The 26,326-nt window shown below is 41.7% G+C and overlaps 1 protein-coding gene across 1 annotated transcript; it reads right to left on the bottom strand.

Annotated features, from left to right (window-relative positions):
- On the bottom strand, positions 1 to 19,766 carry aff3 (AF4/FMR2 family, member 3). The gene is made up of 19 exons (XM_085383762.1): positions 19,520 to 19,766; positions 17,623 to 17,667; positions 14,205 to 14,282; positions 13,093 to 13,126; positions 12,926 to 12,983; positions 10,508 to 10,559; positions 10,236 to 10,270; positions 9,899 to 10,088; positions 5,865 to 7,841; positions 5,601 to 5,719; positions 5,322 to 5,487; positions 5,133 to 5,236; positions 4,535 to 4,598; positions 2,973 to 3,109; positions 2,799 to 2,870; positions 2,602 to 2,695; positions 2,461 to 2,510; positions 2,144 to 2,349; positions 1 to 2,028 (listed from the first exon to the last, which is right to left on the bottom strand). Exons 1-19 carry the CDS (start codon positions 19,589 to 19,591, stop codon positions 1,907 to 1,909), a joined length of 3,675 nt encoding a protein of 1,224 aa, XP_085239888.1. The 5' UTR covers positions 19,592 to 19,766; the 3' UTR covers positions 1 to 1,906.
- Between the last annotated feature and the right edge of the window lie 6,560 nt (positions 19,767 to 26,326).

Below are 26,326 nucleotides of genomic sequence, written 5' to 3'. Positions count from 1 at the left end.
ATCTCATAGGCAACTGACGGCCGTGACGCAGAGGCACGTGCAGCACGAACGAGGACGTGAACACTCATCCGCGCGAACCTGCTATCTATTTTTTAATGTAGTCTTGCATAGTATTAAAAACAGCGCTAGCAAAAGCAAAGACGGGGTGGAGTTTCCTCCATCGCTAGCAAAATAAGTGAGTTGGACGCTGAGGAGCATAAAAAAACTAGTCTGGGCCCTGTCTCCTTTGCAGTACCTTGTTTGATTTGGACACTTAATCAAAGCTTTCTCATCTTTGATCGGTTTGTTTAAAATATAGACTGCAACAAAGGAGCCTGCGTGTTAAAGGAAGTGTAAATAAAGTGGGTCATATTTTTCAGGGGGATAAACAAGTAGTCTGCTACTGATTGTGTTTGGAGACCTCGTATTTCACTGAAAGCAAGGATGCTACTGACCCAAGCCTGTCCCAAAAAGCACTCACCCCTCCCATCCCCACACCCCTTATTGGTTGTTCTCTGTTGCTATGGTACCAGACATCGGATGCTGAAGCTTCATGTGCGACATCTGTGTTGGTGCAGCAGGAAGTGGTGGAGTGGAGTGATGGAGAGTGTAACTTGGTGACTAATGAGGCTGACTTTCACTCAGTGTGAGTGTTTGTGTTCGACTCATGTTTTGGGGAACATAAATCTGTTTACAGTCACATTGTGCGGACCTTCTTCTCTTGTGTGTAAATCAACTATGACTGTGTGTGCGTGCATGAGTGTAATGGAAAAAAAGCCCAGAAAAGATCCTCCTCCAAATCATCAAAGGAACTAAGTTTCCTAATGAGAAACATTCATAAGAAAGTGTGTTCATCTGAGCAGTCCTTATTCACAAGTAAGGTCAAAAATATGCAAAGTAGCTTTCTATAAACGTACACCTGCACTTATTTAAAGGTTCATTAAGTACACTGAAACACATGCAACACATGTTGCCTCTGATTAGCCACCTACATTTTTTCTCTCAAGTAATCTCAACATTGGGGTAGAGCAGGCAGTCTATTAATCAGAAGGTCAGTAGTTCAATTCCCAGCTACTCCAGTCTGCATGTTGAAGTATTCTTGGGGATGATATTTAAATCTAGTGCATCCACTGGAGTGTGCAAATGTTAGACAGGGCGTGCTTAGGTGTAGAAAAAAGCACTTGTAAGAATTTGTGTGTTATTGGGAGAATGAGGCTTCTAGTAAAATGCATTTTGAGTGCTCAGAGTAGAAAAGCACTATATACAGCCATCATCCAGTGGTTTCTGATGGGTTTCACATGCTGATTATTAGAAGAAATATTCCTCATTGAGGGAAAAGATTATCATCCTGTATGTATTTCCATGTAACCCTTAACCAGACCCAATTTGTAAACCGACAGAGGGACGTCTTCAGTACAAAGTTTCTTTATGTAACTCCACACTCAAAAATAAAAAGGGACAAACATTTTATTCTCTTGCAAGTCTTCCTCTTTTTTTTCTAAAAACAAACCATCCATCAAATATTGCACAGTAAAAACAATGAAAAAAAGTACATCATTACAACCCTCATTAGCAAAAGATGCAAACAAGTTCTCTAGTTGTAGGTCTTTTTTTTTTTTTAAGGATATTCTCCTGCTTTGGCCCCTTGAGAAAAAGTCCGCTAGATTAATGATTACTTCCAAAGTATGAAAAAGGCTTTCCGGGTGAATTTGAACATACATGTGAATCCTCCAAGGTCCGAGGGACATTTGGCAAATGGTTAAGAGGCTCATTTAATGTGCACACAGTAAGGAAGCGTATGCACCAAAACATACTGTGGGGGTTATTAGGCTCTGTGGGAGTTCATCCATCTCAGTGCTCTCCAGAGTTTTACCTCCTCTACCGTCAATGAGATCCAGTGGGCAGGTTATAGTGAATCCTTTCTAAGTTAGTTGAGTTTGGCACTAATGCGTATCCACTGAAGGGCCTGCCTGGTGTACTGGACAGCGTGAGCGATGCTACTGTGAAGAGTCAATGGCCCAGACAAAGTATTCAAGTAGTTGAAGAACTCTGATGAGGAAGAAAAAAAAGATATTGGTCTTAAAACATCTGAAAACCAAAATGCATTTGACATATTTTCATGGTAATCTCTCCCCTTTTTATTTCCCATTTAAATCACCACTACCTTTATTCTCCTTTGCAAGGTTGTCTGCCACCTCCCAGTACTCATAGCTGTACAGCACACTGTTGGTAATGTTTAGGTGAGTTGCTGCCATCTGGTGGATACGGTGGGGAATGCTTATGAGGGAGGCAGAGCTGCTGCCCTCGTGGGAAACCCGTGCGAGGTGTTTGGTATTAGGCGAGAGTGAAGAGGGGGGTCCTCCTGTACCCCTAAGAGTGAAAACACACATACACAACAGAGTGATGGGCAATCAGCGGTGGTTTCAGTGGACTAAATGGGCTGAAGAAAAGGCCGATCATTCAAAGTTATCATCCACCTACTTCCCAGAGTCACTCCAACCGGGTGGGGTAGTAGGCACTTTAGGAGAGCTCTGTAACAACATGCAAACAAGGCTTATTGACGTGTCATCCACACATAAAAGTTGACTTGTTTTCAAGTAAATGACTTGTTTTTAGATGTACCTTAAAGTAATCCAGCAGCACTTTGGAGTATTTCAGTGCGTGATCCTTCTTCAAGCGAAACATCTGCCAGTAAAGGAGGGCCAGGCATCGGAAACTGTGGGTAAGAGTCGGACATGGCGCAAAATTATCCTCAAAATGCACGTCCTTCAGTATGATGATAGATGTGGCTTAAACAGATGAGATGAAGAAATATGTACCACAGAACCGCCAGCTGTTTGTCTTCCTGTCTCGCCCCGGGGCCAGAGTGGCTCTTCAGCTTCATTGCGTACCTTAAGAAACAGGCTTTTTAACACCAGAGCCACAATTTGTGTTTATGCACATATCCAAATCCAAATGACTTGTGACCGCTTTAGCATTGAAATGTCATTCACCTAATGAGCTCCACTGTTTCCGAATACATGGTATAAGGAGACTTTGCTTCGAGCGGCCCTTCCTCCATTGCCTTCCCACATTCCATGAACGAGAGAGCAGCATCAACATAGTTCACAGCCTTCCCTAGCTTGTCGACCTGGAAAGAAATAATCAAAAGAGGCAAAATATTATTTTATTTGTTAATTTTTTTTGGGCAGCCCAGTGATACATGTTTAGCACTGTCACAGAAAAAAAGTTCTGGGTTTGAATCCAGTAGCTTGCTTCCTCCCACAGTTGGAGAGGCAAAAGAAGCCAAAATGTTAGGTTATTTAGTGATTCTAAACTGGCTGTACGTATGGCTGGCACCCCAATCGCCCTGATATAAACCAATTTATACCAGAAGATGGTGTCAGTGTAATCTTTATTGTAAGGGTATGCTTCAAAGTGCTGTAAATGTTTCATTTCAGATGGTTCTTGCAATTCCTGGATTGGCCACTTAAAAAAAAAAAGTCAATCCACAAAGACCCCAATGTTAAAATGTCTAACTTGATAGGCATATTTACACTATAGCACTTAAAGCCTGGCACAAAAAAAGTTTTGGTCTCTAATTTGTTTGGGATGATCAGCTGCTCCTGAGGTTTCTAAACGAGAAAAAGAAGAAACTGAGAGTCTGTGTTCATTCGATTCCCAGGAAAAGGCAGCAGCATGGAGAATTTCAGGAGGTGAAGCTGTATCGCGGCCGCTGTCGTGCATATTTCAGGATGTCAGTGGGGCAGTTTGAGCTCATGTTGGCAGAGTTGGGAACACATCTTAGGAGGGAGAGAAATCATTTTAGAGAGCCGACTGACCCAGAGCAGTGTCTGTGTCTGAGGTAAAATTGGATTATTTCACTATTTGTATATTCAGTATTGGTGCACGTTTATTGCTGAATGCAGTGGTCTGATTGGTCGGAAAAATCTGAAAACTCAAGCTCAGTTTGAAAAAACAAATGAATCCATCACGCAGTCGTTGTGAACGCCTGCATTAAGAGTAGTTGTTTTTTAATTTTTACTTCTATTATCCGACAAATAACAAGTAATAATGTGAGCTACAAAGTGTCGAATAGTTTTGCGCTGTTTCACTGAGTGAAATTTTGGATTGTGTATTTTATTTATATGTAACACTGATTTTGCAGTGCACCCACAAAGTTTTTGGGTGCTGCATCCAAACCAAGCCTGTTAACATTAGCTGATAAATTAGCATTCCCTACTCTCATCCAAGTATGGTCACTTTGTTAACAAGGGTCTTCCATGTTCATAATCCAGATGGGTGATGTCACAGTAGCTATGCCCATCTTTTAAATGCAGTCTGTGATTTCGGAGACACTGTAAGCGAGGAGCTACATCACAGTCCAGAAATGCACAAAGAAGGATTATTTTGAACTGTGAATCATGCAAAGCTACACAGAGACAAAGAACTGCATGCTTAATGAACACAGATTTTAAAAAATAAATAAATAAGCTCCAAACTTCTTCCACGTTATCTGCAATAACTATAATTTCAATATTAACAATTTATATTCAAGCAAAGATCAAAGACTCACCATGGCATCAGCACGGTGCTTCATCCTTTTGGCTTCATGTAAGTAGTACTCAGCATGGTGAGGACTAGAAAAAAAAAGACAAACACACAATAACGTTGATTACAGACTGTAAAGAGTATTTTATGAGATCATGCAGAGCATTCTGGGTGATATAAGGGAAAATGTAATGGTCTCAAAATGAAAGTACTGAATGTTGGTGATGTTTTTCAATTAAAAAGTGTATTAGCAAAGCAAATTAAATGTATTTTGAATATTCAGCACTTACACTTGGGTAAATCAAATGACCTTATCTACTGTGAAACATGGGGTTTTGTGTTTATCGCAAAGGTTTCCTAATTTTAAAGTATAGTTCAAAATTTTAAAAGACATGAACAAAATGTAATCACGTGACCCCTGACAACTTCATTATGATCTAATTACACATTGTCTGAAATGCAATCTGGGTTAATTATAGTGATTTTTGTGGAATCTTTTTACATAATCCTGTTTACATATCATCATTAAGATTACATAGACTGTCAGTCTGTGTTTTTATATGACAGAAAGGCAGTGTGGGCTGTGCAGGAATGGACTGTGTGGACTACGCGGGATCGCTCACGTTTCGTGGTTTGGCACAGTCCCCCTTTGTGCTGCAGTGCTCCAGGACTCAGGTGGTGGCTGGGGCTGCTTCGACACTTTCACACACTCCACTTCCATCTTGGGCTGAGTGCACGAAAGGAGACGAGGATGAGCAAAAATGGTTGGAATAAGTGGAGTTGGCATTATTTAGAGTAGCTGTTTATGCTACCTTTATCGCAGAATCTCTGTTCTTGTCTTTGTTCTTGTGGGTGTGATGCTGTTCTGCAGCTTTTGTTTTGGAGTTAGACTTGGGGATCTCGGGGCTCTGGGGCCGGGGAGACAAGGGAGACAGCGGAGACAGCGGCCTCTTACTGTCCAAATCGTCCTCCACACACCTGATTGATACAAATGCCACATAATATGGGATTAAATTGCATCGGTGCAACTGGGTGTGCATGCCACGTGGCTGTATGTGCAAACTGAAGTGTGTCGTCATAGTTTTTCTTACCCACTGTCCACGGTATCAGTCGTTACGGTCTCAGCTGTGAAAGATGACGACTCTGTGTGGCCTGAGGTTTTGTCTGCATAACTCCTCTTGTTTTCTCTGTGTGACACACCATTCTCCAGCTGGTCACACACAAACACACATGTACATCATGAGACCATACAAAAGTATTCAAATGACATTTTTCCTGCAGAACACAATGATTTATTCCATTTCTGTGGACATGCACGTCACATTTGGCAAAGAATGAAAGGAAACACTGTCTACCTTGCGCTTTCTTGTGCTGTCTTTAGTCTGTGTCTCAGGGACGTGCAGGTGTTTCATAGTCTCAATTTGCTTGTCCTTGGCTGATAAGGATGAGGAGGAAGAGGAGTTTTTTTTAGGAGTGGATTGAGTAGCAGTGTCTGGGACCCTCTTGAGAAGACAGAGGTCTATGTGCACCACCAGATTTCGGAGCCCTCGCTGGGAGTGGGGTGCAGCCTTGTTCCCTCGTCCAAAGGGGACGAGGGTGTAGAGTTTTTGCTTCCCCGCACTTTGCTGGTCCTCACTCGGGTTACCTGAGCTCGGTTGTCTCTGCTGCACCACCTTAGGCCTGCTGGCGTCAGGCCTTCCTGGGCCCTGTTGCCCTGGCTTGGCGAGTTTCCTCTGAGAGGTGGAGTCTGCTGGGACTTTGGTAATCGGAGCTTGAAATTCAGATTCAGAATCTGAACTCGATGAGGACGAAGAAGAGGATGAGGAGGATGTTCTCTGAGGAGTTGGGGACCGTGAAGATGAAGGAGGCGACGGGTCTGGCTGGAACTGTCTCTCCTCCTCACTTCTTCCCCGCTTTTTTGTCCCCCCTTGCTGATGTGAGTGGTTGGTAGGGACTTTATGTTTGGCCTCCCATTTATGTCGCTGTTGTTGCGCCTCCCTCTTCCTCCGACTTTCCTCTCTTGCCGTCTCCTCTCTCCTCCTGTCCTGTTCCGTCACTCCTTCCTCCTCTTCCCCCTCCTCTTCTTCAGCCGAACTCTGGATCCAGGACCGTCTCAATAGCTGCTCCTCCGCCAGCCTCCTGTCTTCCTTTTGCTCCCGTTTCCCTTGCTGTTTTTCCTTTTGTCTATCTTCCTTTCTCTCGTGTTTTCTCCCCTCTCCTGTGGTCAGATGATCTCTTCTGCGTTCCACCTCCTGTTTCTTAGTTTGAGGTTTTTTCGGTGTTGTTTTCGCGTGATTAACATTTACAGTGGTGGGGGCAGTGGCCTCCCAAGACTTGGACCTGTGTTTTTTGAGGCCAGGGATGGACTGAGAGTTTGGCCCACAACCAGGATTACTAGCAGCTCTGGAGGTAGATTGAGAATTATGAAGAGGATTGATTTCACGAGCAGTAGGGACTAAATGCTTTGCTCTTGTGGGGCTATGTTGAGAATTTGGTTGAAATGGAGGTCGGGGCTTGTGACTGGACCTGCTTCCCTGGATTTGCGCAAGCTGTGATGTGTTTCTAGTTTGGGACACATCAGCCAGCTGTTTAGAGCTTGGATAAAAGTTAGGCTTGGGTCTAGATGTGTGGCTTTGATTCTGACTAGAGGTTAAAATGACAGAAGCCTTTGATTTAGTCTGACTTTGGCCTTGGTCCTGTGGTGGTCGAGTCTTGGGTCTGTGTTTGTGAGATGGCTGAAGATGAGTATTACTCGTGGACTTGATATTTGTATTAGTGTCAGACACCGGGGCGATCCATGGCCTAATTTTTATCCTGTGGGAATTGGTTGATTGACTGGGTTGAGGTTGATTCTGACTCTGAAACTCAGGGTAGTGACAAACCCTGGAAGGAGCAGGTATACTGGGACTCGGGCTTCTTGGAGGATCTCTAGCTATAGGGCTAGGACTACGGCTGTCTCTTAGTGTCCCACATGGACTGGGGCAAATACTTAGAACTGGACTTGGAATTGGGCTGTGCCTTGGACTAGGGCTGGGACTTTGACAAGTGCTGGTAAATGGGCTCGGACTTGGACAGTAGCTGTAACCAGGGCTTGGAAGGGGGCTGTTGTTGTTGCTGTAACTGAACTGTGGGCTGGGAATAGGGCTTTGGCTAGGGCTGTATTCCTGATTGCTGTCAAATGACCTTGCTGGGGATGGGGCTCGGTGGGTGTGGGGAGAGTGCAGGCGTCCTGGAATAGTCTGGGAGGGATTTTGCTCAGTGCTGGCACATTTTTTCCGCGACTTCTTCAGCCATTTATCTAACTGCCACTGGGCAGCAGGGGGGTGATCAGGCTTAAGAAAACACAGAAAAAGAGAGAGATAAAAAGACAAATTAATCATAAAATATTGATGACAGTCGGGGATTGTGAGGATTTCAACATACAGAAATAGGCTGGAACAACATAATAAAAATGCTATTATGCAGCTATATCCACTGTAGATCTGAATTATTATTACTGACATAGCCATATGCACACAGCATTTTATCACTGCCACTGGCTGAATTAATTATAATTCTATTTTATGTACTTTTTTCAACTACTTCCAACATAAAAAGGCAATGCTGGCTAAAGAGGTCCTTAAAAGTTGTCATCAACCTATTCTTATTTACATCAACCTGATCTGAATGTGTCTAGAAAGCAGACACAAAAGGATATAAAAAGTGAGTGAACAATTCAATCATAAAAAAATAATTTTATAGAACAGAGTGTGGAATGATTTCAGTAGTTTGAGGAAAGAAACAGCTCGATGCTAAAGCAGTGGAGACTTGCCAGATTGCAGGGGCTTCTAATAAAGCAAGAGGTTAGGACTTAATTATGCAGTAAATTTTTTGCAGGCTACACGTGCAATCGAAAGGTCAAACATTAAATCATGAAATACTACTAAAAAAACCCCCAAGATATTACACTACTACTATAAGTAGGAGAGTAATTAAACCTCCTGACCTATTTTGCATCATTATGGGCTAATTTTGTGATAATCCAGGGCGAACAGACGATTCCGGATCACTTAATCTTACATTCAACCATCGTAAGGAATGATACAAGCCTCACCCAAATGTGTTTATATCACACTATCTGCACATTCTAATAGAAACATGTAAAACTGTAATACTTTCACAGCACATGAGAAAATACCTCACCGGCTCAGCTGTTGTGAAACTATTTAAAGTCCAAATGACAAATCTGGATTATGACTCATAAATAAATTCCAACATTAGAACCTTTCAACAGCATACTTTCCAACGCATGCTCAGTGGACTCGGACTGAGGTTACAGTAGCTCAACCCCTCATCCACTTATACCAAATGACTCACTTAATGTTTGCTCAACAACTGGCTTGCTAACCATAAGAATGAGAAGGAAAGTAGGAGCTTTTTACTCACGTAAAAAAACAACAACAACAAAGAGTTTACTCACAGCTGGAGCGCAAACGTCTCTCTCTCTTACGTGCTCACTTCTTTTCTGTCTTCGCTGACCAGGAGCTAAATTAAACCTCCACTCCTCAAGCCAAACAGTGACCCCTCTGCCCTCCTACCCTCATCCCTCGCTCCCTTTCCAGAGAAGACACTGCATCTCTTGTGCCCTCTTGACTGCCTCCCCTCCTACTTTTCTGTCCCTCCCTTTTTTTTCTCACTACCTGGAACTCTGGATTTGCTGCTTCCACAACTCCAACCCCCCATCTGTTCCTTGGGAGACACTCAAATACTTGACGTAAATGAAAAACACATGGTTTACACCCCCCCTCCCTCCCCACAAACACACTCCCTTCCTCTATATAGGGGCCCAATGTTGTGCATGTTCAGTAATACAGTCTATGCTATGTCATACAGGGCCTTGCATTCATAGAAGAGAAGCTGGTTTCCCCTTCATTTCCCACACAACACACATCTACAATGCCCCCCACCTCCAACAGCCCATACCCTGGCCTACACCCTATCTGTATTTATTTGAGATAATAACAAACAAGCAGTCCACATTATTTTTACTGTAATATCTATTTTTTGAAAAAGGTCTAGTTGTAACTGTCAACCCGAATTCAGGTTTTGATGACTTCCACATCCCGAGGGCTTCTCTCTTTAAGAGTCACACTTTTAAAATGACACCTACGCACTAGTTCTCCGAGCTACCTCTGCCCCTCAACCCCCAAGTCCTCTTCCTCTCCCACTTGCATGCATTCCTCATTGCTCTGTCCCTCTCCACACCTGCTGTCAACTGCCTTAAAGCCCACAACTCCCTGCAGAGAAATCACCCTCAGGCTCATAAACAGAGAAGGAGAGAAACAAGTGAGACATGGGCAGAGAAGACGGAGAACGCAGACGGGGAGGCTGTGGCTTCAGCATTTGGTACCTCCTTGTTGTTGCACAGTGGCTGGATGTTGGCAGGCGACTCGGGATCAGGGTGAACTTCTGGACTCTGGCTTGGGCTCCGGGAATGAAAGCTACTGCTGCCTGACTCATTGGTGGAGTCTGAGCCTGAGGAGTCTGAGCTGGAATGTCTCACCCGCCTGCCATGTGTGTGCGCTCGCTGTGCTGACAGGCTGTCAGTCAACACACACACAAACATCAGAGAGGGGTCAGAGGGGGTACGCAGGCATATATACTGTTGTTATTCACAATATTTAACTCATATTTACAGGTATACAGAAGAAAAAGGAAAAGGAAGTGAAGGATTTGTAAGCAGGTACCTGTGTCTGTCCCAGGAAGCTGACTCATGAATCACCTGTGGGACACAAAACAAACACAGTAATTTGTTATTATACACATTAGAAAAAGTGTCATTCAAGAGGAGAAGCCAGGCACTTTTTCTTTCCCTTTGGCTTTCTCTGTCCTCACACACTCTCCCGCATAGTCTCTCTGTCTCCTCAAGGATTCTCAATATCTTCTAATCATGTCCGTCTCAGGCCAAGACTACTGACAAAGAAATGATCAACAATATGGGAAGATGAGTGTTACCTACCATGGGAGTTTCCTCATCATCACTGCTCAGCTTCAAGTCATCGGCGAGCATGCTGTAAACCAACAAATACACAGTCACAAAGCCAAGAACCAACTGAAACCTAATCTCTCCTGCCAGACAACCACCTTTCACAGCCCATACTTGATTCGATCTGATACATTTTTTTTTAATCAGTCTATCAGAATGATGCATTTCAAATTTTCAGCACTTCCAAACGTTTGTGTTCTTCTTTATTGAAATGATAAGTTTGAACACAGCCCACAGATCTTCAGACATATATTCATTAGTGGAAACTACATGAGGGTGCAACCAGGACATGATTTAAATCCACTCACTTATCTGGATGGTTATCTGCAGTGTTCTCAAATGGGCTCAATTTGACATTATAAGGTAAACACTTCAACGGTGTTTAAAGTCTGACATTTGCATTTCCATGAACAGCTCTGTCTATTAATGTCTTCAAAAATTAAGAGCTGCAGTGCAGTGAAAAAGAGTGTGAAAGTCTTCAGCCACCCCTCATTATTTTTCATCTGAAAATTCTACACTCAGGACCCCATATAGACAAAATGAAACGTTTGTGTAAAATTCTGGCAAATTTATTAAAAAAAACAAAACAAAAGTATAACATGTATCAAATACATGTTGCCATGACACTCATAATTGAGCTCAGGTGGATCCTGCTTCCCTTGATCATCTGTCAGATGTTTCTCCAACTTGTATTGGAGTAAATTCAGCTGACTGGACATAATTTGGAAAGACACACGGCAGTCTATATAAGATGCCATCGCTGACTGTACCTCTCAGAGTATAAACCAAGCCAAGAAGTCTAAGAATTGTCTGCAGACCTGTAGAATTGTATCAAGGATCAGACCTGGGGAATGATACTGAAAAATTTCTGCAGCTTTAAAAGGCCCCAGTGAGCACAGAGGCCTCCATCATCCGTAACTGGAAGAAGTTTGGAACCAGCAGGAATCTTCAAGATCTAGCCACCCTGCCAATCTGAGCGATTGGGGTAGAAAGGTCTTAATAAGAGATGTAACCAAGAACCTGATGGTCACATTGACAGAGCTCCAGCATTGCTCTGTGGAGAGAGGAGAAGCTTCCACCAGCCAGCCCTGTGATGTAGAGTGGCCAGATGAAGACACTCCTCAGTAAAATCACATGACAGCTCAACTGGAGTTTGCCAAAGGACACCATAAAAAGCAAAATTCTCTGGTCTGAGCAAAAACAAAAAATTGGTGTGGCTTTTTGGTGTGAATGCCATCATCACCTGAAAATATCATCCCTAAAGTGGTGGCAGCATCATGCTATGGGGATGTTTTCAGAAGGAGGACTGAATCCGGACACTAATCAGGGTATAGAGACATTCTTGATGATAACCTGCTCCTGAGCCCTTTGGACCTGGGGCAATGGTTAATTTTCCAACAAGACAACGAACCTAAGCACACAGCCAAGATAACAAAGGACTGACTTTGAGACCACTAGCCTAGTGTTTTTTGCAAAACCAAACAAAATATTCCTCTGAAAATGGTCAGGTACAAGGACTAAATAAAAAAATCAACCAAAGTCCAAAGAAAAACATTGCAAGACTTTCAAAATGACAAGAAAGTCTGGCTCCTTGGAAATAAAATATAAAGAGTTGAGTGGTGGTTTAAGTCTTTTGTACAGTACTTTAAGTTTCTTTTGATTTCAAAATTAAATTTCAATGCAGTTATTTTTCTCCCCAAAACAAATAAAACTCAGTTTCAAAACCACATAAATTAAGCACCTTTGGCTCTTAAACTATACAAAGATAACTAAGTCAGATTAACCAATCACTGCTAAACCCTTTACTCAATATTGTCTTCAGTAAAGATGACTGGTTATGTATTGGTTATATTATGTAACTGCACAAGCTTTATTTACATTGCAGAAACATGTTCAAATGTTTAAAAAGAACTTTCTATAAATATTTTAGTAAAGTCACCCCCCCCCCCCCCCCCCTCAAAAAAAAAAAAAAAAATTCTGTCTTACATAACAAAGGTTGTGAAATTGTATAGTTGGCTTACACCACTCAACATGTGTTTCACGTTAAAAGGAGGATGTAAAAAGTTAACAAACAGCAGCACATCGGTCTCCACTGACAGCTTTCAGGAATGTTCAGTAACCTTTAACCCGACTTGTAGCCTGGAACACCGTTAGCTGATTGACCTGAGATGTCTACATCTCTCGCCCCTCTTTCGCTATCACTCGTGTTTTTCCTCGCAGCTACTGACACGATGAGGTTGATGAATACAGTTTACAGAAGTTCTCGTGACACGCACGAGTATTTGTGATGTGTTTCATCACTCTGTGTGTGTGTGTGTATGTGTGCGCGCTACAGAAGCAGCTCAAGCTTGAGGAACATCAGAGGATCGTGTTTCCTTAGGCCACACTTACGATTTGTGGGGGGCCACATGAGGGTGACGGGCCATTCGCAGCGGAACATCCCCTCGGTCTGACAGAGAGAAAGAAACCAGATTACAACACTAATAACAGGGAGCTGCTTGTAAATGATGACAAATGTCAGATATTCAAATTTGACAGAAAAATCGGCAAAAACATACTTTGCCTTTGTTGTGTAATTGGCTGTTTGGTATCCTTTGGAAAGACAGACAACAAAACAACTGTAAGTAAATCTCACTTTTAACAGTTAAAAATGTGTCGTCCCTATAGATAAACATTGACTCATAATATGCAGGAAAATCACCAGAAGTGATTGAGGTTTGGTTTTTTTTCACACATTTGTTTTTCCTTGTCAACCACAGACACGCTGATTCAGAAACAGCGAGCGTAATCTCAGTCCTTCAACCTCAAACACAGATGAGAACCAGGAGGTGAAAGTCTGAGCAGTTGAACAAAATTTTAAAACCTGCAGATCTTCCCAGGAATTTACATCCCAACAGCTTCACCTCCAGGTCAGATCGTGCAAACCTCTAGAAAAATAGTAACAAACCAAAGAGCAATATCTACAGGCCTTAGTTAACATGTTAAATGTTAAAGTTTGTGACACTACAAGTAGAACCGGAGAAAGCCTCTTCTCTCTAAAAACAACATGTTACATCTGGAAAAAACCACAAGACGTCTGTAACACAGTGCTTTGGACAGAGGAGATCTAAGTATTTGGATGTTTGGACATAACACAGAGTGCCACGTTTGGAGAAAACCAAACAGCAAATCAGCACAAATATCTCATATCAACTGTCAGCACGGTGGTGGATGGGTGACGATTTGGGCTGGTTTTGCAGCCCCACAACATGGACATCTTGCTGTAACTGAGTCAACTATGAACTCTGTATATCACATTATTCTAGAGTCAAATAGGAGGCCATCTGTCCAACAGCTGAAGTCTGAGTAAAACTGGGTCATGCAACAGGACAAAGATCCCAAGCACAGCAGCAAATCTACAACAGAATAGAATCAAGGTTCAAACGTCAACCGGATCGAAATGCTGTGGTGGGACCTTAAGAGAGCTACACATAAATGAATGCCTAAACCTTGATGAACTAAACCAATGTTGTCAAGAAGAGTTGACCAAAATCCTTTCACAGCGATGTGAGAGACTGATAATCATACAGAAAACCATTACTTCACAAAGAAAACCCCAAACATGATGTATAAATGAAGTAATAAAGCTGAACTTCAGACGTTAAAGATAAACACAAAGTCACAGACATACCTTAGAGTTGTACAGGATTCGTTGTGCTGGGTCACGCCTCAAGGAGTCCCCAAAGTCCCTCCAGGACTGGGTCATGTCCTGTTTAGCAGAAATGCAGAGTTGGGGTCAAAGGCCAATGGTGAAATGCCACTGTGATGGATGAATCTTCCTGAATACTAAATCAGCAGAACTTTCTTCATTTCTCTACAGTCCTGAGCACCATGTTTAACAGCTGACTCTAATTATGAACACTGTTCCTCCCCACCAGGGGGAGCGTGTCTGGCTGTGAATATGGGTTAGCGTCCCTGTCTACTGTAAGTTGAGAGATGTGAATTGCACGCTTGAAACATCTGTGATCAGTGTGCAGTGAATTAAAACCCCCGGCTCACCAGAGCTGTCGGTGTACAAAAACAGGTGCATGTAACAGCGGCTCACTAGCTTTGAATGTGAACAAAACGGAACATTTTGGGCTCAAAGTGTGATCTAATAAAATTAGAAATAGACATGATTTTGCAGTTTTCAGGAGGACTGCACCATAGAGCTGTTGCATTTTTCATTCTGCATTTTCAAAGGTATTCAATACGTGAGTCCGAACACACACAAAAAGCTCATCACAACATTTGTTGTGGAAGGAAGCCCTGGGGAGAAGAGCATGAAAGACATCTGGAAGCGAACCGCAACGAGTGCTCATCAGTGCTGAGTGCGCCGGTACAATCACCAATTGTAGAACATGCAATAAAAGTGAAAACGTAGCTTTGCTGGATTGATCTGTTTTAAATATCTCCTCAAAGATCTTAGAAGGAAGTAAGTAAAAGAATCATCGACCCACCCGTCACGGACTGCTACAGGAAACACTGCTTTACTTACAAAGTGCAGGGTCTTCGGTTCACTCCTGTGGCATGCAGTGTTTCAGCTATTACCACAGATTAAATGTGCTCCCACAGTGTGTGTGTGTGTGTGTGTGTGTGGGGGGGGGGGGGGGGGGTTGTGCTATTCAGGTTACTAACTGTTCACCTGATAACTCATTTATACAGAAAGAGAGATCAGCATTCGCTTTTGATTTCCTGTACACTGAGACAGTTGTACTAGTTTTAGACACAACTTCATATTCGAGGAACTTGTGATGGACATTTTCTAAACTTCTCAGACTTTAAGATTACATGCATTACATTTTAAAAAATAAATCTTGGTCGACCACAGTTGAAGCAGTTTTAATGGGGATGTCTCATAAAATCTGTATATTTCTTGGTTAGTATAACAGATGTCAGGCCTGTCAGTCTGATGAGTACCTGTGCATTATGTTGTTTGTTCTAATAATAGCTTCCATGCAGACATTAGATGCATGACACATTATAGTATATTTCAAATGATTAACTGTGTTACTACTTACAGATTAGACTGTGATGGTGTGTGCGCGTTTGCGTGTGTGTGTGTGTGTGTGTTGCAGCTCGCCCTGAGGTGACATGTGAAAGTCTGTGGTAAATACACACTATTATACACCTGGACTATTACGAGAATGTGCGCCATTTCTTATTTGTTCTCTCTGCACAGCACTTGAGAGGAAACCAGGCACACGCAGGAGGCAGTGCATCCACAGAACACCGCCTTTGCTCCAGCTCTGATCATAATCTCTTCTGATTAGATTGCCCGCAGTCAGACTAACCAGAGCTCATAGATGCTAACAAAACGTCTTGATTTTGTACCATTCATCCCCCATTTTAGCTCATGTGATTCCTCAGATGTGTCCCAATGTGGAAGCATGGCAGCTCTGGCTCTAATATATACGTGCATGCAGCAATCGTTGGGTAAAGAACAAAAGCAGAGGGTTACTTGGCTGCTGAAGCGGTGAGCATGCTCTGGAAAAGGTCATGCTTTATCAGATCTGATGTCAGAAGATCTGCGTGAGTGTGTTTTTGTGTGTGTGCGGCAGAGAGTTGGTGGAGCTGATCTTAAAGGATTCAGCTAACATTTTGGTTAATTTGCTGCACTTACTCTGTTTAAGAGTTCAGGTAAGTAAATTATCAGCACTCTTATTATCTGTGCGTTTAATAAAACCCACATCCAGTTAGCTTAGCTTGGCATAAAATCAGGAATTCGGGGTAAACAGTCTAGTCTGGCTCTTTCCAAAGAAGAAAAAACAAAAGATAGAGAGAAGACAAAAAATAATAATGTATACACACACACACACACACACACACACACACACACACACACACACACACACACACACACACACACACACACACACACACATATATATATGTACATTAAATTACTTTTTTTTTCTCTCCCTCTTCTCCTCCTCCCTCTTCCCACCCTCAGCATTAAGCCTTGGAGGGTGTGTGTTTCCTCTCTCCGCTCATCCTTTCACTTCATTATCTCTTCTCCTTTAGTCACCAAGGACACAGCACCAGCCCTCACTCCCTTTTCTCCATTAAAAACAACAGTATCTCCCAGGTGGAGTATTATGTGTTGCTATCTTCCTCCCACCTTTCCCCAACAGGTCCTCTGTAACTCTATTCTTCTTCTTTGCCCTGCTCTTCAGTCTACACTAGTGACTGTCCACAGGGTAGCAACTTAGACCAGTGGGCCGCTTGGCACACACTCAGATCTGGTTAATTATGGTCAGAATGATTAGGTGGTATCAGTCAACAGTAAACATTTAGTAACTTTAAATAAAAGAAAAATCTGTGTATGTTTTTGTAATTAAAATGCTTCTTGTTTTTGCACTACGAGGAGTTTCTGTTTAATTTATCATATAACTTCCTAATTGTTAAAGGTGAGAGGTGTGGAAAACAATTGTAACTGTAGAAAAAAGGTGCACAAGAGAAGAGTTACAGCTACTGGGTGGTGATAAGGCAACCAGATGAACTGATACACAAGCACAAACTTCTGGTATCAACCTCGAGGTGCAATAATAACCACAATCTACTACACACTAGTGTCGACCAGATAGCATCTGATACTGGATTATTAACCATGTTATCACATGTGTTCTATTAAAATATATCAATAATAATCATCAATGCTACTGTATCCTGAGATCCCAAAGTCAAAGACAAAATGACATCTAAATGTTAGTGTAGATTGTGGAAAAAAGCTGGATATCTTCCACTGTTTCCTGACATTTATGACAGAAGTGTTCAGCAAATGCAGATGAACTGATAATGCATATATATGCATATATGCACAGGCTGCAGCCCACAAATGAGCTGCTGCTGGCATTTTCTCCTCTTAAGCATTAATGTAATTGTAATCAGCCTTCTGAGTCTAAAGACAGACTGAAATGACTCTGCAAAAACATGCAATCAAATGAAAGAGCTGTAAGAAGTGCAAGACACATCTCAAATATGAGGTGGCAAATTTAATAAGGCAGTTGTAATACGTGCTAATGCTTTAAAAACAAACCAACTGAAATCAAACTTGAGCTATTTCTTACCTCAAATATATCTTTGGCACAGCTGTTGTGTTGGCTTCCTCTTTCCTGAGGAAAAAGAAGGACAGATGTTTGGTAATTGAGGAGAACGTGACTAAGGGTTAGGACTGACAGATATTCCCTGACAGAGGGATTTTTTTTAAACACTTCAAAGCAGAAGATGCAGGTTTAGTTACCAATTAGACAATGAATAAAGAGCTATTGTTGACTGTGCACACAAATCATATTTGAGCATCTTAGTTTCAGTTAAGTGAGGCGTGGGTGTATTCATTTAAATTTCAAATACTGCACACTTAGGCGCGCTGATTAGCAAACATGGCGATGCACATGCAGTCAGCGCACACACAGTAAATACACGGGCTAGTTCATTTCTCGCTCTGGGCGTTGATCACGGGTTTTACGTTTCAGCTTCCATCACAAGGATGCAAACAGGCTTAAAAAAATGAAAAAAGAAAAAAAAAATCACCTTCTGCATTCTGCTTCCCGCCTTTTTGCTGCAGCTGCATTCATACCTTAGCGTAGCACTTTACTGTAAACCTGAGAGTCTCTCACATGCACAGTAACTGTGAGAGTTGGGATGACTCTGAAGCTTCTTGATGACTCATATCTTAGAAATCACAGCTGCAGATAATCAGCCGGATGCTGATTCTTTTGCAAGCAACTTTCTGTTTCCATCCACATTAGGCAACCCCACCGTCTCTAACTCTCACACACATACATTTATCCTTTTAAACACTTGAGCTCACAATTTAAATTCACACTCACTTGTATGAAAAACCCAGAACCACGCAGCTCAAGCATTAAGACGAAGAATAAATGCTTCACGCTACTTTCACTTCCCCATCTGTGTAACCGTGTGTGTCGTGGGAGTGGGTTTCGTCTTGACTGTGAGTTTTGGTTTTCTTCGTTTGTTTTTTCGTGTCTGCCACAGATGACAGTGCTGCACCAAGTATCAGCAGAAATACTGAGTTCAGATGTTTCGAATCAACCCCGACCTGCAGAACAATGATCTGACTCTATTTCACAATTTGCTTTTAGACAATTACACATTTAACTTTTCCTTTGCACTTTATAATTCATTTCAGTGCATGTGTGTAGCGCAGCAAAAGCATTCATGTGTGTGTGTGTGTGTCTCTGCTCGCATGCATGACTCACTATGGTGTCTGAGTGGCTGAAGTGTAAGCCTGCAGAAGGAAAATAGTGTGTGTGTGAAGAGCTGTCTCATTGCTACACCCACAAGACAGTTATGAGGCCTTAGGTCTAAATGAAAAACAAACACAGAAGGATAGTATTTTAGTACCTGTGGCGGTGCACAGGAAAAAGTCTGCCCTGCTTCATCAGCTAACACTTACAGTCACACAGTGCTACTTTACGTGTGCAATGTGTTTAACAAGTTCATGCCTACTAACATCACAGGCTCCAGCTCTGGTGCAATACCCAGATGAGTAAACCCCCTCTGGACCAAACAAACCACAACCCGTCACAATACCTGCAGCAAACAGCATGCAAGCCTACAAGGCTGCAAACCACCTGTTACATTCTTAAAGTATCTTCAATTACTGAAGCTATGCTCAATTTCAAGGTATTTTTAGCCTTTTTCTATCTGAGCTTTAAACGGAAATTTTACAGATGCTATATATATATATATATTTTTAAAGGAGTACAAAAAGCACGATTCTGCACACAGTGATAAATATTAACTACACAGTTGATGTAGATGAACCTGTTATTATTCACATAATATTTTCGAACTACTTCAGGAACAAATCTGTGACATTTTAAATGCGAGGACGAAGCGCAGCATTTACATCCATGACATTTATAAAATAAGCACAGTGACATAAAGCTGTCTACTCCTGTTTTCTAAGTAGGACCTAGTCCCTGCTCTTTGCCCTCTCACCTGAGAATATGCGCATCGGAGCAGAAAGCAGACAATGGAAAGTTTCCCTTTGCCAGCGAGGACAGTAGGCATGGTTCCTGGATAGTCAGTGCTCTCCTCCGGCGTCCATACCAGTGAGGACTGGTGTTAGCAGATCCGATCCTTCCCTCACTACCATCACCACCATCATCACGCTGGCATCGGTCCCGGCTCGTAGGTCCACCGTACAGCAGCAGCAGCGGCAGCGGAGTCTCACCGGAGAGGCAGACCGAGGGCGAGGTAGGCGGTCCGGCGACGTCACGGATGACACGCGTAGCTCACACCAGAGAGATCACGACTCAGTGGACCTGTGGATGTGCGAAAAGTTTGAAGTGCGTAAACGGGAGATCATAGCCGTCAGCTGTCGAGTGCACCACTGACGACACACTCGATGATGTAGAATTAGAAAACGTTTTGGGACATCCAGTCTAGGGTGAAGGTATGAGTAGCCTTATTTATCATTTCAGTTACTTGGGGCATTGCAGCGAGCACAAAATAATAGCATGACATGATACGGGAAGTTGATAACAGCTAAAGAGTAAGAACTTGGTTTCTGCATACACGCTTTATCAGGCACACCATGCTAGTATCAGGTTGGACCCTCTTTTACGGTCAGAAATGCCTTAATTCTTCATGGCATAGATTCAGTAAGGCTCTCAAAACAGAACCTTGTTGAGATTTTTGTCCATACTGACAGATTAGCATCACACAGTCATCATAATGTGAATCTACTGCTCTACTACATCCCCCGGGTGCTCTACTGGACTGAAATTTGATGACATTTGAGAACTCATTGTCATGTTCAAGAATCCAGGTTCAAGATGATCTGAGCTTTGTGAGACTGTGCTTTATTCTGCTGGAAGTAGTTATTGGAAGATAGGTGTGTTGTGGTCATAAAGGGATGGACATTATCAGCAACAATACACAGGTAGGTTATGGCGCTAAGGTGCCTGAAGTCTGTCAAAAAATACATTACCTCCCCAACATTATATCTCAATATCTTTGAAACATTGATTTGAAAAAATAAAATAAAATAAAATAAAATAAAATAAAATAAAATAAATGTGCCACACCATTGGTGTGTTGCATCAGAAACCAGGACTCATAAGATCAAGTAATGTTGTTCCAGTCTTCGATTATCCAATTTCTGGCGATCCTGTGAGAACCGTAGCCTCAGTTTTCTGTTCTCAGCTGACAGGAGTGGCACCTGGTGTGGTCTTCTGCTGCTGTAGTGTAAATGCTTCAAAGTTCAATGTGTTGTGTGTTTCAATGTGTTTTAGAGATGCTCCTATGCATACCTTGGTTGTAATGAGTTTAAATCAATTTGATTTATATAGGCAAGGCAAGGCAAGTTTATTTGTATAGCACAATTCAACAACAAGGTGATTCAAAGTGCTTTACAGAGACATTAGAAACAAAAACAAATAAAAAGCATGATTTAAAATTGATTTAGCACCAAATTACAACAACAGTTGCCTCAAGGCACTTTATATTTTAAGGTGAAAACCTTAGAGTAATAGAGAGAAAACCACAAGAATGAAACAACCCCCTTTGAGCAAGCACTTGGTGACAGTGGGAAGGAAAAACGCCCTTTTAACAGGAAGAAGCCTCCAGCTGAATCAGGCTCAGGGAAGGGCAGACATCTGCAGAGACCGGTTGGGGATCAGGGTAGCGAGACAAGATTTGAAGACAGTTGATTTAAGCTTTGCAACACTCCATCCTGTTGGAAGCAGCCATCAGAAGACAGGCACACTGTGATCATAAGGGGATGGACATATTCAGCAACAATAATCAGTGACTCAGCTTCACTGTCCTGCATTTAGCTGACAGAGCTAGCACCTGGTGTGGTCTTCTGCTCCTGTAGCCCATCTGCTTCAGGGTGCAATATTTTATGTGCTCTTCTGCATTCACAGGTTGCAATGAGTGGTTATTTAAGTTATCCGTTACTTTCCTATCAGCTTTAAACAGTCTCATAGATTCACACATATTATAGCTCATAGAAAATCAGCACACATATAGTTGTCTATGCAAGCATGTTCGACAAAGTAAACATGCATCACTTTTATATATTAGTAGTAAAGTTTGGCAAAAAGGGAGCCAAATCAAGCACATTGTGTACATTGTTTCACACGCCTCTTATGGCCATAAAGGGACATTCATGTTGCACCTGATTTACGCTCCTGTGTCTTGTTTTGATTTTACTCTTGCTATAAGATCAGGTAAACATGATTATTAGTTTTGCAGCAGGCAGTTCTACATGCAAAGCTTTACCTCACATGGAAAAAAAATCTTTGGCTGAAAGCATGTTGTGAGGAAAATTGAATTTGTCATGTCCTGCTGTAGGCTTCAACCCCTCCACAGAAAATGTACTGTATGTCTGATCATCTCTCTTTCTGACATTTTGGCACTGTGTGTTTGTCTAGCCCATCCATTATTCTGCTTAATGCATTCTGGCCTGTGAAGTAACTCTGGCTCTTGGATGGACTTTGCCTTGTCACAATAAAATATGAGCTGTCTCTCTAGCTCAGATGGCTTTCGGGGGATGCCGGAAGAAGAATGAGATATGGACACAAAAAGGCTGATACGTTAGAGTTCTGACTTCATTGATTTAAAGAAGCACAGGTGACACCATGATCATTCAAACCAGCTATTTCCCTGTAACAGCAGCATATTCTTTATAAAGAGGGACAGGGGGAACATTTTAACTGATTAAATGTGGAGTTTGGTTTGGGCTGCACACACTTCAGAGAACACAGTGTTCCTGGTTTTGTTTATGGCAGCTGTCAAAGACCGAACACGGGAGCAGTCACAGATAACTCTGCGACTCTGTCACACGCTTCAGTTTTGCTTGTTTATGAGCCCACATGAAGAAACTCATTTGATCTGCCAAATGCTGAAGACATCAAAAACTTCGTGCACATGAGAAGACTGCGCTTGTTTGTGAGTTCATGTGTGCTGTTCTTTTGTTTAGATTTGACATGAGATGGACTTGACTTTACAGACTGATTGTGAGCCTTTGACTTTAGCTCGTTCAATGGGACTTGCTCTCTGTATGGTTTCTTTGATTTCAGATAGTATAGTAGTACAGGTGGCATGTGTTTGTGTGAGCATACTCATTTTTATTTACATGGTATGCTCCGTTCATTTCTTGTGCACTGATATACTTATAATGAACTCTGTACTTCCTTACTATCATGTGTAATGGATGAGCTTTTAAGAAGTTTTTGAGACTTCTACATCATGAGTATGATCCCCCCAAACCCCCCTCCCCAAACAAACAAACAAGCAAAATAAATAAATACTTTGTAAAATGCATATTTAAGTGATAAGTTACAAAAAAAAGTTAAATGTAGCAAATACGATAACTAATATGCTTCCAGGCTACTTTTCCAGTAGCCTTGAAACATGTACATAGAAAGAATAGTTTAGCTGACCTGAGAAGGTTTGAACACTGGACTTCCTTTAAAGTGATGGATAGGCTGTGAGGCACAAATCCAAAGCAATGCATAAATACATAAAATGAATAAGTCATCATCAAAATGAAAACTGCATTTCAAGCTTCTAGAAAAGTGTATGGATAAACCAATGAAATATCTCCTCAGTAGCCAAAAAAGTGAGTGAATTGCTAAGATGCTAATAATAACTCAACAGCTGAGTGTAATTAGTGGGAGTAAATGTTCCTATCTATAAATAAATATCTAATAAATAAGCAAACAAATAAATAAACAAACAGTTCGTTTCCAAGTTTATTTGTAATAATTTCCATTTTTCAAATAATGTGAGCAAAATTCTGTATAAAGTGAGTCCAAATGAACCCAGTGGTTTTAGCAATGAGCTATTTAAGTCCATCTGAGAAGTCTGTGGGAGTACCTCTCTGAGAATCTGACTGGTTTATTCTAATATTACATAAACTATTCCTGGTTCCTTCTGCATGCACACAAAGGCAAAGCGAATGAAAGTACAGAATCTGCCTGTGGAACAGAGTGGAAACTGTACAGATGAACTGGGAATGGAGGGATATGAAATGCCTGGAGCTAGTCTCCACAGCCACACAGTGGCACCCTTGGTTACAGGCCCATGGTGACAGGACCTCAAAGGTACAGCGGTATCCCTCAACGGCTGCCTGTTTAGAACACAGCTTGCCTCAAGAGTCACCCTTCCTGACAACACATGTGTGCGCGCACATGCAGGCATGCATGTACACATTTTCACCCACACACACTCCTTTTCTGCAAAATAAGGGAGATGGAGAAGGTGTGAGGAGAACAGAAGCGGGGTGAGCTACACTGTTAGTGCATTTTTGTACAGTGCTCATATTTCTCTAAAATACAATATCTAATTGATTTAACAGTCCAGCCTCCCTTTCCCCCTCCTTTGTAGTTAATAAATGATCTACTGCTGCTTTATAACAATAAAAACTTCACTGGAGTAAAGACTCTGAAACATCCCTCCGACTGTTAGAAACTGTGGCAGGAATCACAGAATATATAGAAAACGATCATGACACATTGCTTATGGTAATGATGATATAATGATACAGTCATTAAAAGATAGTTGATACATTTTAACACTGTCATGCTTAAATATCTGTACAGCTATAAAAGAACCCCAAAACACCCCAAATAGGCAAAAAAGAAGGAATTATGTATTTATTCACTGTAATGCATCAGTGAATAAATACACAACTCCTTACTTACTCTAACTTGTCAGAGTAAGTAAAGAGTTACTCTGTGTCCCACAGTTTCAACTGTTTTCTTTGGTCCTCACTGTTAACATCCCTCCACTTCATAAACTTGACAAATGCCACCGCCAGGAGTCATAAAGTCTGCGCTCTGATCAGTCAGACTGGCGAGGGAGTCCATTTAGAGTGCCTACATGTATTATTAAAAATAATGGATACCCATGTATCAGTAATGCATTGCAGATGGAAGCGATAGGCTATATTGCCATATCAATATTTTGGCCCACGCTTACTTAGAAGTGTTGACAGTTATTAATAAAGTTTTGATGAAAATAACTTTTTTTTCCAGATGTTGCGCAATTTTTTAAAAAAAATCTATTTTTAAAAAAATTTATTTTAAAAAAGTCTAATTAAGAAGCACTTGTACCCATGCTGCCTCAAATTTATACACTGAAGACAAAGCAGGAGTTGTATTCATATTTTTGTGGGTTATTATTAATTGGCTGCTTGCTTACCTTGTTCACGCCGTGTTAGTGTAGCATGCAGCATATAAGCCACCAAGAGGTGTCTCGTAACTTAAGCCAGAAGGCATTCATGCGACGCTGAGAAGATTAGAACAGATCAGTGAATAGAGGGCGCCGCCTCGTGGCCAAAGTGGAAACTTATGCACTCCTCTGCTACAGTGCAGGGTGCAGTGGAAATATGAGAGCTCCCCTAAACGTTTTCCCTGTTGCCTTTGCAGGACAAAAGAAGTGAGAGAGCTAAATAATATTCTCTTGTTCAATAGCACCTTATTTACACATTATTTAATCACATTTCAATGTTCTTCCTGGTCAGTTTGATGCCATATTTGGCTCATTTTCTTCAACCCCCCTCACGGCCAGTTTAATGGCTAACCTAATATTAACATGGTTGCATGACAATGTTTCGGTCTGAGTTCTTTGTAGTTTCAATGTTTTTTAAGATCAGGTGGTTTTCCTTCATCTAATGAGTCTAATTATATGTTTTGAATGTGTGGACGGTTTAGGCAAGTCTTTAAAATGAGACACATAAGTCAGCGTTTATTTAGATTCTCAGTAAAAACGGGATCATCTGGTGGATTATATTTGTTGACAAATCACTCAGTGTGTGCATTTCTCTAAAGGCGTAGAATGAATAGCTGCCTGAGGGCATCTACTGAATCTATCACCTGTTGAGGCAGATGACAAACTCTTTTCGGTAGCTCTTCCATTAAACTCTTCTCAAAGCTTCAAAAGTGCAGGAAAAATAACTGGAATGTCCCCACCAACCTCTCTTTGGGAGATATTTTAGGACTATGTGAGGAGCTGGTGAGGAGGCAGAGCCTTAATGACACCTGTAACCCAAACCACGTTCTGTAAATACAAAGAGTATGAGCTGAAGCCCTCAGGGTAAAATTCACAGTGTGCTGTTTACACTGAACCAAACTGTAAACAGAACAGGGCTATTTTTTTCTTTACCGGCAACACTGTTTAAAAGTAGAAGATTGATGTGTGTGTGTGTGTGTGTGTGTGTGTGTGTGTGTGTGTGTGTGTGTGTGTGTGTGTGAAGCTAGCGTTTTACAGTGAATATAAAAGTTATGTAAAAAAAAACATTTTTTTAAGTAGAACGAGTTTTTATTTATTAATTTATTTGGTTGTTTTTTTTATGTTACCTCCAATATATATTATCCTGACCCCATAATTGAGGGCTACACCATAATAGTCCATGCAGCAGCTTGGCAGCATGTCTTTATGGATACATAGATCAGTGTTATGAAGGAGCTTCGGTGAAAATATATTTTATGTTACCTTTCTTCAGAGCTTGTCTTTTAAAGGACATCAGTAAGCCGATTTGTCTGCTCAGCTGCTTCCCATTTTTTTTCCAACTGAGGCCTGTCCAAAAAAAAAAACCCTCCAAAAAACACACAGCTTACAGCAGATAACAACGGATAGCCTGTGGCGTGGTTATAATAAAAACGGATGAAAGGGCAGGATATGCAAAGCCACGCAGTAAAAGCCTATTCATGACACGATAAAAGTGCCCCAACAACTGGTTGGACAGGCTTGTCCCTCTCCTGTGATGTCATCCAATAGACAAGCGGCTGGCGG

The sequence above is a fragment of the Rhamphochromis longiceps genome, linkage group LG16 (genome assembly GCF_057381845.1).
Source record: "Rhamphochromis longiceps isolate RC_006_pf linkage group LG16, R_longiceps_female_GT1.1, whole genome shotgun sequence".
Lineage (NCBI taxonomy): Eukaryota > Metazoa > Chordata > Actinopteri > Cichliformes > Cichlidae > Rhamphochromis > Rhamphochromis longiceps.
The sequence above is the reverse complement of the archived record's forward strand: the minus strand, read 5'-3'. Positions and strand labels throughout refer to the sequence as shown.